This window comes from Dendrobates tinctorius, unplaced genomic scaffold (genome assembly GCF_039654945.1).
Source record: "Dendrobates tinctorius isolate UK_male_01 unplaced genomic scaffold, ASM3965494v1 ptg000081l, whole genome shotgun sequence".
Lineage (NCBI taxonomy): Eukaryota > Metazoa > Chordata > Amphibia > Anura > Dendrobatidae > Dendrobates > Dendrobates tinctorius.
The window spans coordinates 20,399,213-20,418,914 of NW_027361749.1; the positions used below are offsets into that span (position 1 = coordinate 20,399,213).

Sequence of the window (19,702 nt, forward strand, 5' to 3'; positions counted from 1 at the left end):
ACCAAGGAAGTTTGACAGTCATCTTGTGTTTCTTCCATTTTCTTATAAATGTGCTAACAGTTGTTGCTTTCTCACCAAGCTGATTTCCTATTATCCTGTAGCCCATCCCAGCCTTGTGCAGGTCTATAATTTATTCCATGGTGTCCTTAGTCAACTCTTTGGTCTTGGCGCTGTTGGAGAGGTTGGAGTGTGATTGATTGAATGTGTGGACAGGTGCTTTTATACAGGTATTGAGTACAAACAGATGCAATTAATACAGGTAATAAGTGCAGAGTGGGAGGGTTTCTTAAAGAAAAACTAACAGGTCTGTGAGAGCCAGAATTCTCACTGGTTGGTAGGTAATCAAATACTTATTTCATTCAATAAAATGCAATTTATTTATTTAAAAATCATACAATGTGATTTTCTGTTTTTATTTTTAGATTATGTCTCTCACATTTGAAGTGTACTTGCAATAAAAATTACAGACTTTTCCCTTGTTTCAAGGTGGGAAAATTTGCAAAATCGACACTGTATCAAATACTTATTTTCCCCACTGTATGTCTGGTGCCAAACAAACACAGCTCAGTCATCACCCCAAGAACACCATCCTGACAGTGAAACACGGTGGTGGTTGTATTATGCTGTGGGGATGTCTTTTGGCAGCAGGGATAGGGAAAATGGTCTCGGGAAAGATGGATGGTGCGAAATACAGGGATATTCTTGAGCAAAACAAATTGTTACTAACATTTGTTGAAAATTTCATGTCACTATCACCTTTAGAAATATGTTTACTTAGAAAATTACCTACATGTCCAATAGTTAGTTCACCCACTGTGTATATACATATATATACAGTATATATATTTATATATATGTATATATACTGCTCAAAAAAATAAAGGGAATAACATCCTAGTACATTGTGTTGGTTAAGTGTTCCCTTTATTTTTTTGATCAGTGTATATATATATATATATATATATATATATATATACACATATACTGCTCCAAAAAATAAAGAGAACACTTAAATGGAACACATCCTAGTACACTGTGTTGCTTATTTTTTTGAGCAGTATATATATATATATATATATATATATATATACACATACATACAGTTGAAACCAGAAGTTTACAGACACTATATAAAAGGACACATATGCATGTTTATCTCAATATCTGACATGAATTCATAATAAGTATAGCGTGGCACTACTACAAGGTGCACAAGTAGGTTACCCAGATCCAACTGAATAATAAAGTAACTTGGCACTCAACTTGATTGGTCCTTTTTTTGAAAAAGATTTTTATTGTGTGCAGTCTTAGAAACGTTTCGGCCCCCGACAGGCCTTCGTCAGTCTGCCGACTGCAGTCACAATGTGGTGGCTAAATGTAAATCCACGAGAAAGAGAATGGTTTCATTTATATTAATTCCTGCTATAAAGAGTGATACAGATGTGCACTGTGCACTCACTTGATGTTGTTGCGTGCAAGCATTTAATATTTGTATGAATCCAATCTGAACCTAAAGAGTTACAAACTACACCAAACCCAACTCATATTATATTTGGCTGGTTTACCAGCACAGCAAGCAACAACATCAAGTGAGTGCACAGTGCACACCTGCATCACTCTTTATAGCAGGAATTAATATAAATGAAACCATTCTCTTTACATTTAGTCACCACATTGTGACTGCAGTCGGCAGACTGACGAAGGCCTGTTGTGGGCCGAAACGTGTCTAAGACTGCACACAATAAAAATCTTTTTAAATAAAAGGACCATTCAAGTTGAGTGCCAAGTTACTTTATTATGAATTCATAATAAACCTGTCCCGCTTTAGATCAATTAAGATTACTATATTAATATTTGCCAAATGCCAGAATAATGAGAGCGAGAATGTTTTAAGTCATTTTTATTACTTACTGCAAAGTCAAAAGTTTACATACACTAAGATTACTATGCCTTTAAACATTTCTAGACTGCCCATAGGATGATGTCATGGGTTTTGAAGCTTCTGATAGGGTTTTTGGCAACATCTAAATTAATTAGAGACACGCCTGTCGATGTGTTTTAATGCACACCTGAAACACACTGCTTCTTTGTGTAACATCATAGGAAAGTCTCATGAAATCAGCCAAGACATCAGGAAGAAAATTGTGGACTTGCACAAGCCTGGCTCATCCTTGGGTACAATTTTAAGTTACCTGAATGTGCCTCGTTCATCTGTGCAAACAATTATATGCAAGTACAAACAAGATGGGAATGTCCAGCCATCATAACGCTCAGAAAGGAGATGGGTTCTGTGTCCCAGAAATGAACGTGCTTAGGTCAAAAGGACAAAAGCAAAAGACCTTGTGAAGATGATTAAGTCAATATAGAATCACTGCACACGTAAATTATGCTAAAGTGAGCTTTTTATTATTTAATTGACGGTGATGAAGCGACTGCGACAGCTTCATCACTGTCAATTAAATAATAAAAAGCTCACTTTAGCATAATTTACGTGTGCAGTGATTCTATATTGACTTTACATTTACGGGACCTGAGGCTCCCTTTCACTAGCACGGTTTATTCATTACACTAGTTGAGTGCTAGCCATCTGCGATATCTACTTGTGAAGATGATGGCAGAAGCTGGTAAGATTGTGTCAATATCCACAGTGAAACGAGTACTTTATCAACATGGGCTGAAAGGCCACTGTTCTAAAATGAAGCCATTACTCCCAAAGAAACATAAGAAGCCAGATTAATGTTTGCAAAGGCACACAGGAACAATGACCTTAATTTTTGGAGACATATCCTGTGGTTTGTTGAAGCTAAAATTGATCTTTTGGGGCATAATGACCATCGTTATGTTTGGAGGAAAAAAGGAGAAGCATGGAAGCCTAAGAACACCATCCAAACTGTGAAACATGGGGAGGGCAGCATCATGTTCTGGGGTTGTTTTGCTGCAGAAGGGACTGGTGCACTTTACAAAATAGATGGCATCATGAGAAAAAAGATCATGTAGCATTACTGAAGCAACATCTCTAGACATCAGCCAGGAAGTTAAAGGGGTTGTCCGGGCTTTTCACATAATCTCAGTGCATATCTGGGCTGCAGAATGCTGACAATAAGTAATTTACCTTCTGTGGCCAGTTTGCAGGGTTTGCTAGATATCAGCTCTTGCTTGTAAGAAAAACGTCCAAGGGGGATGTGTTCTGGCATCGAAATGAGAACTGGTCGTTTACTCCTACTCTACTAAAAACCTGCCCTCTATAGCAACAACCCCACCCTTCATAGCAACAGGCCCTCCCTGACCACATGAACAAGCCTATCCCTCCTCACACAGTAACAAATCCTCCCCCTCTAGCAGCCTCAGTGCAGAGAGCAGAACCACCCAGCTGCTCCTCCCCCAGACACACGCTGAACAGTGATCTATGGAAAGTGAAACTATTGAGGAGGATACGACCAGTTCTCATTTCAATGCCAGAACACACCCCCCTGGACGTTTTTCTTACAAGCAAGAGATGATATCTAGCAAACACTGCAAACTGGCCACAGAAGGTAAATTACTTATTGTCAGCATTCTGCAGCCCAGATACAGTCATGGCCAAAAGTATTGACACCCCTGAAATTCTGTCAGATAATATTCAGTTTCTTCCTGAAAATGATTGCAAACACAAATTCTTTGGTATTATTATCTTCATTTAATTTGTCTTAAATTAAAAAACACAAAAGAGAATGAAGCAAAAAGCAAAACATTGATCATTTCACACAAAACTCCAAAAATGGGCCAGACAAAAGTATTGGCACCCTCAGCCTAATACTTGGTTGCATAACCTTTAGCCAAAATAACTGCCACCAACCGCGTCCGGTAACCATCAATGAGTTTCTTACAATGCTCTGCTGGAATTTTAGACCATTCTTCTTTGGCAAACTACTCCAGGTCCCTGATATTTGAAGGGTGCCTTCTCCAAAGTGCCATTTTTAGATCTCTCCACAGGTGTTCTATGGGATTCAGGTCTGGACTCATTGCTGGCCACCTTAGAAGTCTCCAGTGCTTTCTCTCAAACCATTTTCTAGTGCTTTTTGAAGTGTGTTTTGGGTTATTGTCCTGCTGGAAGACCCATGACATCTGAGGTAGACCCAGCTTTCTCACACTGGGCCCTAAATTATGCTGCAAAATTTGTTGGTAGTCTTCTGACTTCATAATGCCATGCACACAGTCAAGCAGTCCAGTGCCAGAGGCAGCAAAGCAACCCCAAAACATCAGGGAACCTCCGCCATGTTTGACTGTAGGGACCGTGTACTTTTCTTTGAATGCCTCTTTTTTCTCCTGTAAACTCTATGTTGATGCTTTTGCCCTAAAAGCTCTACTTTTGTCTCATCTGACCAAAGAACATTCTTCCAAAATGTTTTAGGCTTTTTCAGGTAAGTTTTGGCAAACTCCAGCCTGGCTTTTTTATGTCTCGGGGTAAGAAGTGGAGTCTTTCTGGGTCTCCTACCATACAGTCCCTTTTCATTCAGATGCCGACGGATAGTACGGGTTGACACCGTTGTACCCTCGGACTGCAGGGCAGCTTGAACTTGTTTGGATGTTAGTGGAGGTTCTTTATCCAACATCCGCACAATCTTGCGTTGAAATCTCTTGTCAATTTTTCTTTTCCGTCCACATCTAGGGAGGTTAGCCACAGTGCCATGGGCTTTAAACTTCTTGATGACACTGCGCACGGTAGACACAGGAACATTCAGGTCTTTGGAGATGGACTTGTAGCCTTGAGATTGCTCATGCTTCCTCACAATTTGGTTTCTCAAGTCCTCAGACAGTTCTTTGGTCTTCTTTCTTTTCTCCATGCTCAATGTGGTACACACAAGGACACAGGACAGAGGTTGAGTCAACTTTAATCCATGTCAACTGGCTGCAAGTGTGATTTAGTTATTGCCAACACCTGTTAGGTGCCACAGGTAAGTTACAGGTGCTGTTAATTACACAAATTAGAGAAGCATCACATGATTTTTCGTACAGTGCCAATACTTTTGTCCACCCTCTTTTTTATGTTTGGTGTGGAATTATATCCAATTTGGCTTTAGGACAATTCTTTTTGTGTTTTTTCATTTAAGACAAATTAAATGAAGATAATAATACCAAATAATTTGTGTTTGCAATCATTTTCAGGAAGAAACTGAGTATTATCTGACAGAATTGCAGGGGTGTCAATACTTTTGGCCATGACTGTATGCACTGAGATTATGTGAAAAGCCCAGACAACCCCTTTAAAGCTTGGGCAGAAATGGGTCTTCCAAAAGGACAGTGACCCAAAGCATACTGCCAAAATGGTAACAAAGTGGCTTAACGATAGCAAAGTCAATGTTTTAGAGTGGCCATCACAAAGCCTGATCTCAATCCAATTGACAATTTATGGGCAAAGCTGAAAAGGCAGGTGCGAGCAAGGCGACCAACAAACCAGGATCAGTTACACCAGTTTTCTCAGGAGGAATGGGCCCAAATTCCAACCAACTATTGTGAGAAGCTTGTGGAAGGATACCGCAAACATTTTACCCAAGTTATTTAGTTTAAGGGCAATGGTACCAAATACTAATGAAATGTATGTAAATGTTTAACTGCAGTAAGTAATAAAATTGCCTTACAACATTCTTTCTCTCTTATTATTCTGGCATTTGGCAAATATTAATAATTATGGTAATCCTAATTAACGTAAAACAGGAAAGGTTTATTCTGATTTCATGTCAGATATTGAGAAAAACATGCATATGTGTCTTTTTATATAGTGTATGTAAACTTCTGGTTTCAACTGTATGTGTGTATATATACATATGCACATGTTTATAAGCATGCATATATATTATGTAGAAACAAATCTATATACACACACATATACACACATAGGTGTACACATATATATATATAAAATATATATACATATATACACATTATATGTACATACATTTATGTACGTATAATATATACAGTACATGTATATATATATGCACACAAATATATATATATGTATACAGAATATCTATAAGTATATACATTGTGTACATGATCCATTACTGTAAAGTAGAATACCAAAACACTGAACAGTGTACATTTCATGGGTGCACATGGAAAACAATGTGCAACAACACTCCATTATCAAATAGCACATTATAGCATTTGCAATGTTTAGTAGAAATTCATGATTTTACTATAATTTTGGCTCAATTACACACACAAAATTCACATACAGTTGATAGCTATATACATATATTTACATAAATCTATAAAATCATATGTGTACCTAATGCATATTTTACAGTGAATATAACACACCATGCCTACATTGATGTGTTACATGACAGTGGATTCATATGTTGAAAGTTCCACAATATAATCAAACTGCTGAAGTTATCTGAGTTAGCCCCAGCTCATTCGTCCCACAACTTCCTTGAGGAGTGTAAGAAGTCATTTCCACTGCTAGTCATACTGGCTTGGTAGTCCGCTCTCCACCCCTTGTGTAAGCTGGGTCATGGACAGCATTCCCAACTCTGCTGTTTCCTTGCCGATCCAATCTTAGCTTTGATGGAAAGCAAAAGTCTTTGAAACATCTTTTGAAGTTTTCATCTAAGAATGCATACAAGATTGGATTTAAGCTACTGTTAGTGTATCCCAAAGCAATACAGAAATAATAGATAGAACTCACAGCAATGCCTTGAGGTACATCTACAAGGGTTTCAACCAACACAAAAATATGAATTGGAGTCCAGCATATAATAAATACTGCTACAACAACCAACACCAGTCTTGTTATACGTCGGAGATTCCTGTCTTTTTCCCGAGATCCAGACAGAAGACGAACACTTTTTAACCGCAGGATCATTAGAGTATAACAAATTGTTATAATAAACACAGGAATGATGAATGCAAAGATAAATACGCAGATTTTCATCACTGTGTCCCAGTACCAGTAAGGAGTTGGAAATTGAAGGGCACATTCTATGAGACCTAGAAGGGTGAAAAGAAAATTAGACTTAGGATTTGTAGAGGATAATATGTTGGTTTGCCCAAGGTCCAAATTCACACAACTACATATCTTAGAAGTTCCCAGCGCTGAGATCCTATTTATTTTCACAAATAAGGTATCATAGTTTATTAGACACTTTGAGGTTAACACTATTGATGTGATAGCTCACCTGTGGCTGCAGCAGTTATTGTGCAAAAATATCATATTGACACTTATTTATCTTTTATTCCAAATTACCCAGTGGCAAAAGACTTTCCAATACCAACTTTACATCACAAATAATTTAATCAACGGTGTTGGATGGGGAGATTTTAGAACCCACGTCTTAGCAAATAATCCAAGTTATTCCTTACATTTTTTAACAATATATTACATGATAAATTAATTTGAAATTAATGTGAAATTTTTACTTTATGTAATGTTGTTAAAAAAATAAAATTTGTTACATAATATTACTATGGAATAGCAAATAATATTATAGGGTAGTATAAACATTACCCATTGTATATCTGGAGACCAATAGGATAGGATTACAATATTGATAATGTGTAATAGGGAAGGCTCAGCTCACTCAGGGCAGAGTGGTGGCTCAGTGGTTAGCACTGCCGCCTTGCAGCACTGGAGTCCATGGTTCAAATGCCACCAAGGGGTGGGGTTTCCTCTGGGAACTCGAGTACTCCAGTTTCCTCCCACATTCCAAAGACATACTGATAGGGAATTTAGATTGTGAGCCCCATCGGAGACAGTGATGATAATGTATGTAAAGAGCTGTGGAATTAATGGTGCTATGAAAATGAGTACTCCAGTTTCCTCCCACATTCCAAAGACATACTGATAGGGAATTTAGATTGTGAGCCCCATCGGAGACAGTGATGATAATGTATGTAAAGAGCTGTGGAATTAATGGCGCTATGAAAATGATTAAAATAAATAAATGAGTAAAATAAATAAAAAACTCATCTCCTATGATAATTGTGACTATTCAGTGACCTCTTCAAAAGTCATCAACCATACATACACTATCACAAGTCAATGGACCCAATTAACCCCTTTACGACATGTGACGTATAGGTACGTCAAAGCTCACCAGGCTCCGGCAATGCATATGCCCCTAGCGGCCAATCACAATCTACCAGTGGCTGCTAACATGTTAAATGCCGCTGTCAATCTCCACCCATCGCCGATGTGTTGGCATGACAACTCAGGGTCTACAGGAGACCCCTGTGGTTGTCATTAGAGTTGAGCGAAACGGGCCGAAAAAATTCAAAAGTCGCCGACTTTCGCCAAAGTCAGGTTTCATGAAACGAAACCCGACCTTAGCTGAGGTCGGCCACGAGGTCGGTGACTTTAGCGCCAAAGTTGCGTTTCAATAGATGCTTTAGCTCCCTTATCAGCCAATCAGGAAGAACGGACACTGTGGGCAACGTGATGACATAGACAGCTGTCACCACCTTCTTGGAGAAGGGCATGCAAGTGATTGGCTTGCTTTGTGTGGCGTCACAGGGGGTATAAAAGGGCGGGGACGCCGACTGCCATGTTACTCATGCTGATCTCAGAATAGGGAGAGCTGCTGCAGCTGCTGATTCTGTAGCGAGAGCGTTAGGAAGGCAAAAAGAAAAAAAAAACTGCTTCTGCTGCTAGCGCTTTTCACTGTAGTTACTGTGCAGTGAAAGGTGAAGATTTTTGCTTTTTTGCAGCAGCGCTGGTGGTGATTAGCCTGCCTTTTAAGGCTAGCTGCATTGCTGTGTGCACACTGGTGTTCAAACTGCTTTTTTAAAAGCAATCCAAATTGTATTGCTTTGTCCTGGTGAGGTAGTGAGTGTTCATTTTTTCACACACCGTACAGCGGTGTACGCTCCTCACACAGCACCGTGTAACGGCTGTTATCACGGCCAAATTGAAGCTATCTACGTGTGTGACTCTGTAAGGAAAAGTCGAGGAGTTTGTCCGTTCTTACAGACCTACACCTTATAGTTTTGTCTGTTTTTCAAACAGTTTAGTATATTTGCTGTTTGATTACATTCAAAACTAGAGAGAGACAGAGTGTGTCAGTCTGTATACAAAAACACGGAGCTTGACAATTTTACATACACCGTACAGCGGTGTACATGTACGCTCCTCTCTCAGTACCGTGTAACGGCTGTTATCACGGCCAAATTGAAGCTATCTACATGTATAACTCTGTAAGGAAAAGTTGAGGAGTTTGTCTGTTCTTACAGACCTACACCTTATAGTTTTGTCCGTTTTTCAAACAGTTTAGTATATTTGCTGTTTGATTACATTCAAAACTAGAGATAGACAGCGTGTGTCAGTCCGTATACAAAAACACGGAGCTTGACAATTTTACATACACCGTACAGCGGTGTACGTGCACGCTCCTCTCTCAGTACTGTGTAACGGCTGTTATCGCGGCCAAATTGAAGCTAAGTGTGTGACTCTGTGAGGAAAAGCCGAGGAGTTTGTCCATTCTTACAGACCTACACTCTAGGGAGATTCCAATTCTGCCCAATTCTATATACACCTTGTAGTTTGTCATACACCAGGCAATTTCTGCCGGTCACATTGCGGTGTTATAGACACAGGGCCTGACAGTATCCAACTGTGTCTAGAACTGTAGAGAGATTCCAATTCTCCACAGTCCTCTATCCACCTTTCTTACAACATCCAGAATCTGCCTGTCACATTGCGGTGTAAAATAAACAGGGCCTGACAGAATCCAACTGTGTCCTGAAGTCTACAGAGATTCCAATTCTCCACAGTCCTCTATCCACCTTTATTACACCATCCAGAATCTGCCTGTCACATTGCGGTGTAAAATAAACAGGGCCTGACAGAATCCAACTGTGTCCTGAAGTCTACAGAGATTCGAATTCTCCCCACTACTATATACACCTTGTACCTTGTTTTACAGTACCATATAGTTGGTGGTTTTTTGGGTGCATTTTCCCCAAAAATGAGGAAGTGTGGTGGAAGAGTCTGTGGAAGTGGGCGGGGGTTGGCAGCTGGTAATGATGGTGTTGGTGTTGGTGGTGGATCTGCTGGTAGTAGCAAAAGCAAAATATCACCTAATGCAGGAGGTGTTGAGCCTGCATCATCATCTGGCTCCACAAGGCCTCAAAAGCTCCCTTTTCTGGGAGTAGGTAAACCGCTTTTAAAGCCGGAGCTTTAAGAACAAGTTTTGGCTTACATTGCTGACTCAGCCTCCAGCTCTATCGCCTCCTCTTCTGAAGTTTCAAAAAATAAAAGCACTGAGTCATCATTGGAGGCTCATATTCATGAACCACACCTTTCCTTGTGTCCTTCACCCCAACCAAAATTGAAGGATGCGACAGGCCACACTACAGATTACTCCATGGAGCTGTTTTCACATACCATGCCTGGGTTATCATGTCAAATCGTGAATTACCCAGGTAAAGATGAATCTGACATGGAGTGTACTGATGCACAGCCACTGATAGATGATTCTGCTGGTACATTCACTCAGAGCACTACATTGTCCTCGCAGTGTACTGAGCCAGAATCTGACCCAGATGAAACTCAGGTGCCCCTTCCCGCATACTATGCCACCTTACACGGTGACACAGAGGAAGGTGCACATGACATTGAAGAGGAGGTGATGGATGACCCAGTTGTTGACCCAGATTGGCATCCATTGGGGGTAGAGGGTGCCACTGCCAATAGCTCAGAAGAGGAGGAGGAGCATCCACAGCCGGGCATCGACATCGCAACAGCTTTTATCTGGCAGGCCTGGAGCAGTCCAAAAACGGGTTACAAAAACCAAAAGAGTTGCAGGACAACTTGGCCAGATGGTCAAAATAGCACAGCGTGCAAGGCCTCAAAATGTCTTCCATAGTAGGAAGAGTGCAGTGTGGCACTTTTTTGAACAAAATCCTAATGATCAGGCAAAGGTTATCTGTAAGAAGAGCACAAAGACCTTTAGCCGAGGGAAAAATCTGAGAAATTTGAATACCAGTTGCTTGCTAAGACATTTAACCACCATGCACTTGCAAGCGTGGACGGACTACCAAAACTCACATACCACATGTGCTACTGCTCCCAAAGAAGGTAGTCAGCAACGCTACATTGTTTCCCCCACTGTAAGTCCACCGGTTAGCACAACACCAGCAGCAAATGTTGAGTTGTCATCGCAAGGGCAAATCAGTCAGGGAATCACACTGTTATTGCAACGAAAGACTGAATCTAGGCCATCAGAAAGAACACCAACTCCATCACCATCATCAACCCTCTCTCAGTCCGCCATGTCCACCGCTAGTTCCACCATATGCAGCTCTCAAGTCCAGCTCACCCTACCAGAGACTATGAGTAGGACAAGAAAGTACTCATCCTCTCATCCGCGTACACTGGGTTTGAATGCCCACATTGCCAAACTAATCTCGTTAGAGATGATGCCCTATCGGTTGGTTGAAAGCGCAGCTTTCCACGAACTCATGGCCTACGCAGTACCACGCTATGAACTACCCAGTCACCACTTCTTTTCTCGCAAAGCCATCCCAGCCCTCCACCTTCATGTGAAAGACCGCATTGTCCATGCACTCAAGCAATCAGTGAGTGGAAAGGTGCACCTCACAAATGATGCATGGTCCAGTAGGCATGGCCAGGGCCGTTACGTGTCCATCACTGCACACTAGGTTAATGTGGTGGATGCAGGGTCCACAAGGGACAGCAGTGATGGCACAGTGCTGCCTAGCCCACGGTATAGGAAACAGTTGGCTGTAGGCGTTCAACCCTCCTCCTACTCCTGAAGCGAAAGCTCGTCGACATAGCGCAGTCGCACAAGCACTGCATCCGCAGCTGACAGTGGTGCACACGATGTGTCCCACTATCGATCAGCTAGTGGAAAGCGTCAGCAGGCTGTGTTGCAGATTATGTGTTTGGGTGACAGACACACGGCGGAGGTACTGGCCGACTACTTTCAGCAACAAACTGAGTCATGGCTGGGCAGTCTACATCTTGAGGCAGGCAAGGTAGTTAGTGATAACGGCCGGAATTTTGTGGCAGCCATAGCCCTTTCAAAACTCAGACACATACCTTCCTTGGCTCACACCTTGAACCTGGTGGTGCAGTGCTTCCTCACAAATTATCCGGAGTTAACAGGCCTGCTCCATAAGGTTCGAAGACTGTGCTCGGACATCCGCCGGTACACTCCAGTCGTATGCAGAAGCTGCAGCGATTGCTCCACCTTCCCAAGCACCGCCTAATTATCGACGTTGCAACAAGGTGGTACTCCACCCTGCACATGGTTGAGCGGCTGTGCGAGCAGAGGCAGGCCATAATGCATTTGTGGGAGGATACATGGGCAGGCACTTTGAGGGCAGACATGGAGTTGACTAGTGTGCAGTGGTCGAAGCTGAAAGACCTCTGTAAAGTCCTTCAATGTTTTGAGGAATGCACACGGCTGGTAAGCACAGACGACACCATCATAAGCATGAGCATCTCACTTATGCATCTGCTCATGCAAACTTTGATGCACATCAAGGAGCTGGCATCTGCAGCCGAGGATGATGAGGAAGAGGAGGAGGGAAGACTTGATGACAGTCAGCCATTGTCTGTTCAGGGAACTGTCGTGGACGAGGTGGAGGAAGAAGAGGAGGAGGAGGATGATGATGGGGATGATTATTTAGGGGAGGAGGATGCTTCTCGTGGGGCAAGAGAAAATGTTGGTGTGGCAAGGTCTGGTACTGGGTTTGTGCGTGACTGGAGGGATGTGGATTTGCCTGAAAGTGCTCCTCCACCCAGCACTCGCAGTGCATCATTGACACCGGGAACATTGGCCCACATGTCAGATTATGCCTTGCAGATCCAAAAAAGGGACCCCCACATTGCCGAAATGATGAACGATGATGACTACTGGTTGGCCAGCATCCTGGATCCACGCTATAAAGGCAAATTCCAAAACATCATGCCACAGGAGAACCTTGACCTAATATTGGCTAACAAACAAGCAATTCTGGTAAACCGGTTGGTTGAGGTATTCCCAGTACACAGCAGCGGTGATGGTTGTCACATGAGCCGTAGGGGCCGGGGGCAACTTGGAAGAGGTGTTGGTGGTGCACACATCAGAAGTGGCGTTGGAGACAGGGGTTTCATGACCATGTTGTGGACTGATTTTTCAAGTCCCGCTCACACGACTGCTAATACTGCATCAATTGAAAGTGACAGGAGACAGCATTTGTCAACTATGCTTACAAACTACTTTTCCTCCCATATCGATGTTCTCCCTCACAGGTCATTCCCATTTGACTATTGGGCAGCTAAACTGGACACCTGGCCTGAATTGGCACAATATGCCTTACAGGAGCTCGCTTGCCCAGTTGCAAGTGTGCTATCGGAAAGAGTCTTCAGTGCTGCTGGATCAATCCTGACAGAAAAAAGGACCCGTCTGTCGACCCAAAATGTGGATGATCGAACCTTCATTAAAATGAACCATGCGTGGGTTTCCAAGGATTTTGTCACACCTTAGGCTAGTTTCACACTTGCTTTTTTTTGCAGCGCGTTTTTCCCGCAAAAAAACGCATTGAAAAAACGCATACAAAAGCATACAACTGCTGCGTTTTTTTCAAGCATTTTTATGAGCATGCATGAAAAAAACGCAGCGTTTTTATGCGTTTGTATGCGTTTTTAGTGCGTTTTTACCGCGTTTGCGTTTTTTTCCAACATTTTTAGGTGGCCCCTCACACTACCCAAACCATGACTTTACTAACCCTAACCCTGACCCTAACCTTAACCCTAACCCTGACCCTAACCCTAACCCTAACCCTGACCCTAACCCTTAACCAAATCATACTTAACCCTAACCCAAACCCTAAACCCTAACTAACCCTAACCCTAACCCTAACCCTGACCCTAACCCTAACCCTGACCCTAACCCTAACCCTAACCCTGACCCTAACCCTTAACAAAACCATACTTAACCCTAACCCTAACCCTGACCCTAACCCTAACCCTGACCCTAACCCTAACCCTAACCCTGACCCTAACCCTAACCCTAACCCTGACCCTAACCCTTAACAAAACCATACTTAACCCTAACCCTGACCCTAACCCTAACCCTAACCCTAACCCTGACCCTAACCCTTAACCAAACCATACTTAACCCTAACCCTGACCCTAACCCTTAACAAAACCATACTTAACCCTAACCCTGACCCTAACCCTAACCCTAACCCTGACCCTAACCCTTAACCAAACCATACTTAACCCTAATCCTGACCCTAACCCTGACCCTAACCCTAACCCTAACCCTGACCCTAACCCTTAACAAAACCATACTTAACCCTAATCCTGACCCTAACCCTGACCCTAACCCTTAACAAAACCATACTTAACCCTAACCCTGACCCTAACCCTAACCCTAACCCTGACCCTAACCCTTAACCAAACCATACTTAACCCTAATCCTGACCCTAACCCTGACCCTAACCCTAACCCTAACCCTGACCCTAACCCTTAACAAAACCATACTTAACCCTAATCCTGACCCTAACCCTGACCCTAACCCTTAACAAAACCATACTTAACCCTGACCCTAACCCTAACCCTAACCCTAACCCTTAACCAAACCATACTTAACCCTAATCCTGACCCTAACCCTGACCCTAATCCTTAACAAAACCATACTTAACCCTAACCCTGACCCTAACCCTAACCCTGACCCTAACCCTAACCCTAACCCTGATCCTAACCCTAACCCTAACCCTAACCCTGACCCTAACCCTTAACAAAACCATACTTAACCCTAATCCTGACCCTAACCCTGACCCTAACCCTTAACCAAACCATACTTAACCCTAACCCTGACCCAAACCCCAACCCTAACCCTGACCCTGACCCTAACCCTAACCCTAAACCCCCTTAACTAACCCTAACTCTAACCCAAACCCCTAAATTCCATGGTTAAAAAAAAAACGCATATGCAAAAAAACGCATACATGAGCATGCCAGTGCGCACATATGCGCATCCATAGGCTATAATGGCCCTTTTTAGCGCAAAACGTGCGCATATGTGCGCATGCGCTTTTTTGCAGGGCCAAAAAATGCAACATGCTGCGTCTGGAAAATACAAACGCACACCCCAAAAAAACGCAGCGCATGAAAATCGCATACATGCTCTTACAAGCGTGCAGGTATGCGCACCCATGTTAAATATAGGGGAAAAAACGCATGCGCACATGTGCGTTTTTTTCCAGCGCTAAAAAACGCAAATGTGAAACCAGCCTTACCCTGATGACACATAGGTTGACAGAAGAATGGCTTTCTTTGGTCCGCCTCTTCCTGGGACATGACCAATTTCGCCTTTAGCAGCAGGTGAATGTCCCACATCAACATATGCCATTTTGTAAACCTCCCTAACTGGGCTGCCTCCTCCCCCCATGGCCGGGGTCACCACCTAGCGCATGCAACCATGCGAGTGCCGTTGCCCTGGACAGGTGGGTGGGCCGACTCTTGGGCGCGGGCACTGGCACAGGGTCCCTCATAGTGCAATCAAGTGTCTCTGAAGGTGGGGGTGCACACCCGCCGTCAGACACACCGCCGTACTATGAGGGTCCCAGTGCCAGTACCGACGCCCACGAGTGGGCCCCCCTTGCTTGGGCAGGGCCCCAGCATTTGCAATGTTTACATCTCCCTGCTCCTCTGTTGTGTAGTCTGGGCTGCCAAGTCCTTCACTGGGACTGCCACTGCAAATTTGGTGAACTGATAGAAGATGATGGTTAAGACGTAGCTATGCCCTTTCCCGCTGGCCGGGATCTAGCTTCAGATGATCAATGGCTTCCATTTCTTATGGACGTCGACTCACAATGAGATGCAGTGGTGGTTTCTCATCAGCTTTCACAGTTTTCCTACCCACAGCCGCGTGACATTCCAGCGCACATTTTTAAATGTGCCCTCTCATGCCTATCAAAATGCATCGCCTACGGCCTGTGGCTTCTGTCTTTTGCACTCCAAAGTTACGTGACAGAGAATGATAGGCAGTGAGCACCATGTTTACATCTCTCCCTGTGATCAAAATTATATGGATATGAGTAATGGTGATGAGATCAACGGTACTGCGATACAGCAACACTTTCTTCACAAAGAAAGGTTTTCACTGTCTCCACACACTAATTAATTGAGGGTCTGCATTGCCTCTGAGAATTGTGACGGAAGTTTATCCCGTGAATAGGAATTCCTAGTTTTATGCAATCACTAGAATTTATGTCAGTAATTGTATGCATCTCATTTCCTATTGCGGAGAGTCTGGACTGTCTTACTGAGACAGAAATATATATGAAGATTTAAAAATACCACCAAAAGTGTATACTGGTGTACGCTTCAAATACATTTCCTTTTTTCTACTTTTTAGATTGTTGTCTAATCCATACTGAGAACATGGAGATTTTAAACATTTAAACTATGCTATATATACCCGCTATCAAGTGATAATGTACCCTTTCTCAACTTTGTACAAGCTGGTCAAATCCATACTGGGCCTGAGACTGTCTGAGCCTGCCTCCTGATCTATAGACCTGCGTTTTTAATGTGTAAACTATGCTATACATACCTGTTATCCAGTGATACGGCACCCTTTCTCACCTTTGTCCAATCACGTCTAATCCATACTGGGCCTGAGACCGTCTGAGCCTGCCTCCTGTTATATAGACCTAAGTTTTTAATGTGTAAACTATGCTACATATATACGTGTTACCCGGTGAAACTGTACCCTTTATCAACTTTCTAGAATCTTGTCGAATCCATACTGGGCCTGAGAACGGCAGCCAAGCTGTTAAGCAAGCTACAGCAACTGTGGTTTGGACACGTAATTTTTGGCATTTTTTCAGGAATGCCGGTTAGGCCTAATTCAGGAATTGCGGTTGACCTGCACTTACTGGGAAATCATCGTTCGCGGGGAATAATTGGAATCACAGATCCCCATCACTAACGGTGTTCTGCTGGTTATCTGCACCTGTAAGCGACAAAAGCTGGTCCTTTCAGTGCAGTGCGCATGCAGCCCCGGACATGTAACGCCATGATAGACCATGATAGTGCCAGGGCCTCGTGTATCCCTCTAGTAAGCTTGACGCGTACAGCGGGGGCATGCCGGAGTCTCGTTCGTTAACGGAATAAAGCTGACAAATTGCTAGCACAACTACAAACGGACATACCACACCACACACAATCGACAAAGCTTTCATTATGTGCATCTTTTCTTGAGGTGGCATGGTTGTGGTTTCCCGGGTGGAGACCAATTAAGCCGCAGGCTCCACTCCTGGTGTTGCCCTTTTGGACATTCCTTTAAGGTTCAGCTTTGCAATCATACTGCCCCCGGAAAGCAAACACTTTGCCTTCATGGACGCTGTTTGGAGGTTTGTGGGAATAACGCCGCCCGACCGCCAGTTGGCATAATTTATAGGTGGGAAGTCCGACAGTATATGATCGTGTTCGATTTCAGAATTTTTTTTTTTTGGTTGGTATTTTACATTTTTATTCCAGCCTTTCTTGACTTCATAAGGGAATGACAAGCCTATATCTGTGTCTCCTCCACCTCCTCCTTTTACTCCTCCACCTCTTTTCTAAATGTAGTTGCCCTTTTCCATATGTAATTTTTGTCTTCTGAGCATTTTCTCTGCTTTGGGACACCTTTTAAGGTGTTTTGTAATTGTTTTCTATGTGTTTGTATGTATTTGTGTTTGCCTGCCATTGTTTTCAATGGGGTTTGACAAACATTCGACGAATTTGCCTGCTGTGTGACGAACCAAAACACTAGCGTGGTGGCTCGACACTACTCGTGATATATAGACGTACATTGTTAATGTTTAAACTATGCTATATATACCTGCTATCTGATGATACTGTACACTTTGTCTACTTTTTATATTCTTGTCTAATCCATACTGAGCCTGTGAGCGTCTCTGTGTGACTGATGGAATATATATGGAGATTGACAATTATCCTTTGACTGAATAGAGCTGTACATTTCTGATACAGTGCCATATATCTGATGTTATTTTGAGGCCGCGGATGTGGGCGCGAGGGGGCCAGCTGGTGATGATGGTGGTGGTGCATCTGCTGGTAGTGGCAAAAGCACAATAGCAGCTAAGGCAGGAGGTGTTGAGTCATGGTCATGGTCTGGCTCCGGAACGCCTGGAATGATACCTTTTCTGGGAGTAGGTTAACCGCTTTTAAAGGCGGAGCATGAGGAACTGGTTTTGGCTTACATTGCCGAAACAGACTCCATCAAATATGCCCGCCTCTTCTGAAGTTTCAAAAAATGCAAGCACTGAGTGGTCAAGTGCTGGCTCCTGGTCAGGAAGAACCCCTTTCCTTGTGTCCTGCACCCCCACCCAAACTGAATGAGGCAGCAGGCATTTCACATTAGTCCATGAAGCTCTTTCTATCATACCATGCCTGGGTTATCAAGTCAAATCATGAATTCCCCAGTCCAAGATGAATCAGACATGGAGTGTGGGTGGCCAGCCAGGGCAGTGGGGTTAATCGTAACCGGGCCGGTGTCTCACAGGGATGTGTCACGGTGGTGGTCACCCGTTCCGTGGCCCTGGGCGTCCATGCAAAGGGGTGAATTACGTTTATAGGTGAATGATACGTGATGCCACCTCTGGTTTCTGATTAGATTGACCAGCGCTGCAGTGTCGCTTCTGTGGGACAGATGTTGTGGTGCAGCTAAGATGTAGAAGACCTGCACAGGTAGGGCCATAGTCGCAGGGCAGATGAAAGAGTTGGGAGATGGTGTGCAGTGCAGGATGTAGCTGAGCCGTGCTCCAGGCGCAGGAGAAAGATGACAGACACAGTCATGCAGTTCCTTTACCTGTACTTGGTAGGTACTGTCCAGGACCCATAGTACAGATGGAGAAGGAGTTGGTCAGCCTGGAAGCCAATTTGGATTTCTCTCTCTGCAGATAGGTAGTGTGGCCTCCGTTCTAGCGCTTAACTGAGGTACTCGCAGTGCTGAGGTCAATGAAGTTCCCACTGTTGACTCTCTTTTGGAACTTTCTCGTATGGCTGGCAGCCGTAGCCTTTTCCTTCTGGCTCACACACGTCGATGCTGGGGCCTCCGAGCCTCAGTTGGGTACAGAGCATTTACAGCTGCTACTTCCTCCGGATTCTGCTGCAGGAACGTCAGTGTTCCTACAAACTCGGAGACCGGAATACGGACCATGTGTTCCAGCTAGGAGTGAGCCTTAACTCTGCTCATTCTCCAGCTCCCCTTCTCACGTCCACACACTTCCCCTTCCCTGCACAGAATGCCCTAACTTACCTCCTCCTGACCGCAGAGAGCAGCTCCTCAGTAGTCATGTTCAGAGGTCTCCCTGCTGGCGTGGAGTGGGAAATGTTTTGTGTGTTGGTTTAACTGCTAGAGAGATCCTTCATTGCTCCAAAGCATGACATCACACTCCCTAGGAGGAAGGTAATGCCACTGTGGCGACCGTATTCCTGGGGATGCCACAAGTGCACTGATGCCCAGCCACTGCTAGATGATTATGCTGGTACATTGACCCAGACCACTACATTCCCCTCACACTATACACAGCCAGAATCTGACCCAGAGGAAACTCAGGTTCCCCTTCCCGCATACTATACCACCTTACACGGTGACAAAGAGGAAGGTGCAGATGAAAGGGCAGGTTCCTTGGGCTGGTGGGGGGGGCATACTCATGGGCGACGGCACTGGCACAGGGCCCCTCATAGTACGCA

The 19,702-nt window shown here is 43.7% G+C and overlaps 1 protein-coding gene across 1 annotated transcript in view; it reads right to left on the reverse strand.

Moving 5' to 3' along the window:
• Window positions 1–6,184: 6,184 nt before the first annotated feature.
• Window positions 6,185–19,702, reverse strand: part of OPRK1 (opioid receptor kappa 1) — a 255,782-nt gene continuing 242,264 nt past the window's right edge. Inside the window, exon 4 of the mRNA XM_073583808.1 lies at window positions 6,185–6,975. Within this exon, the coding sequence (XP_073439909.1) occupies window positions 6,452–6,975 (524 nt within the window). The 3' untranslated portion in view covers window positions 6,185–6,451. The remainder of the gene's footprint in view (window positions 6,976–19,702) is intronic.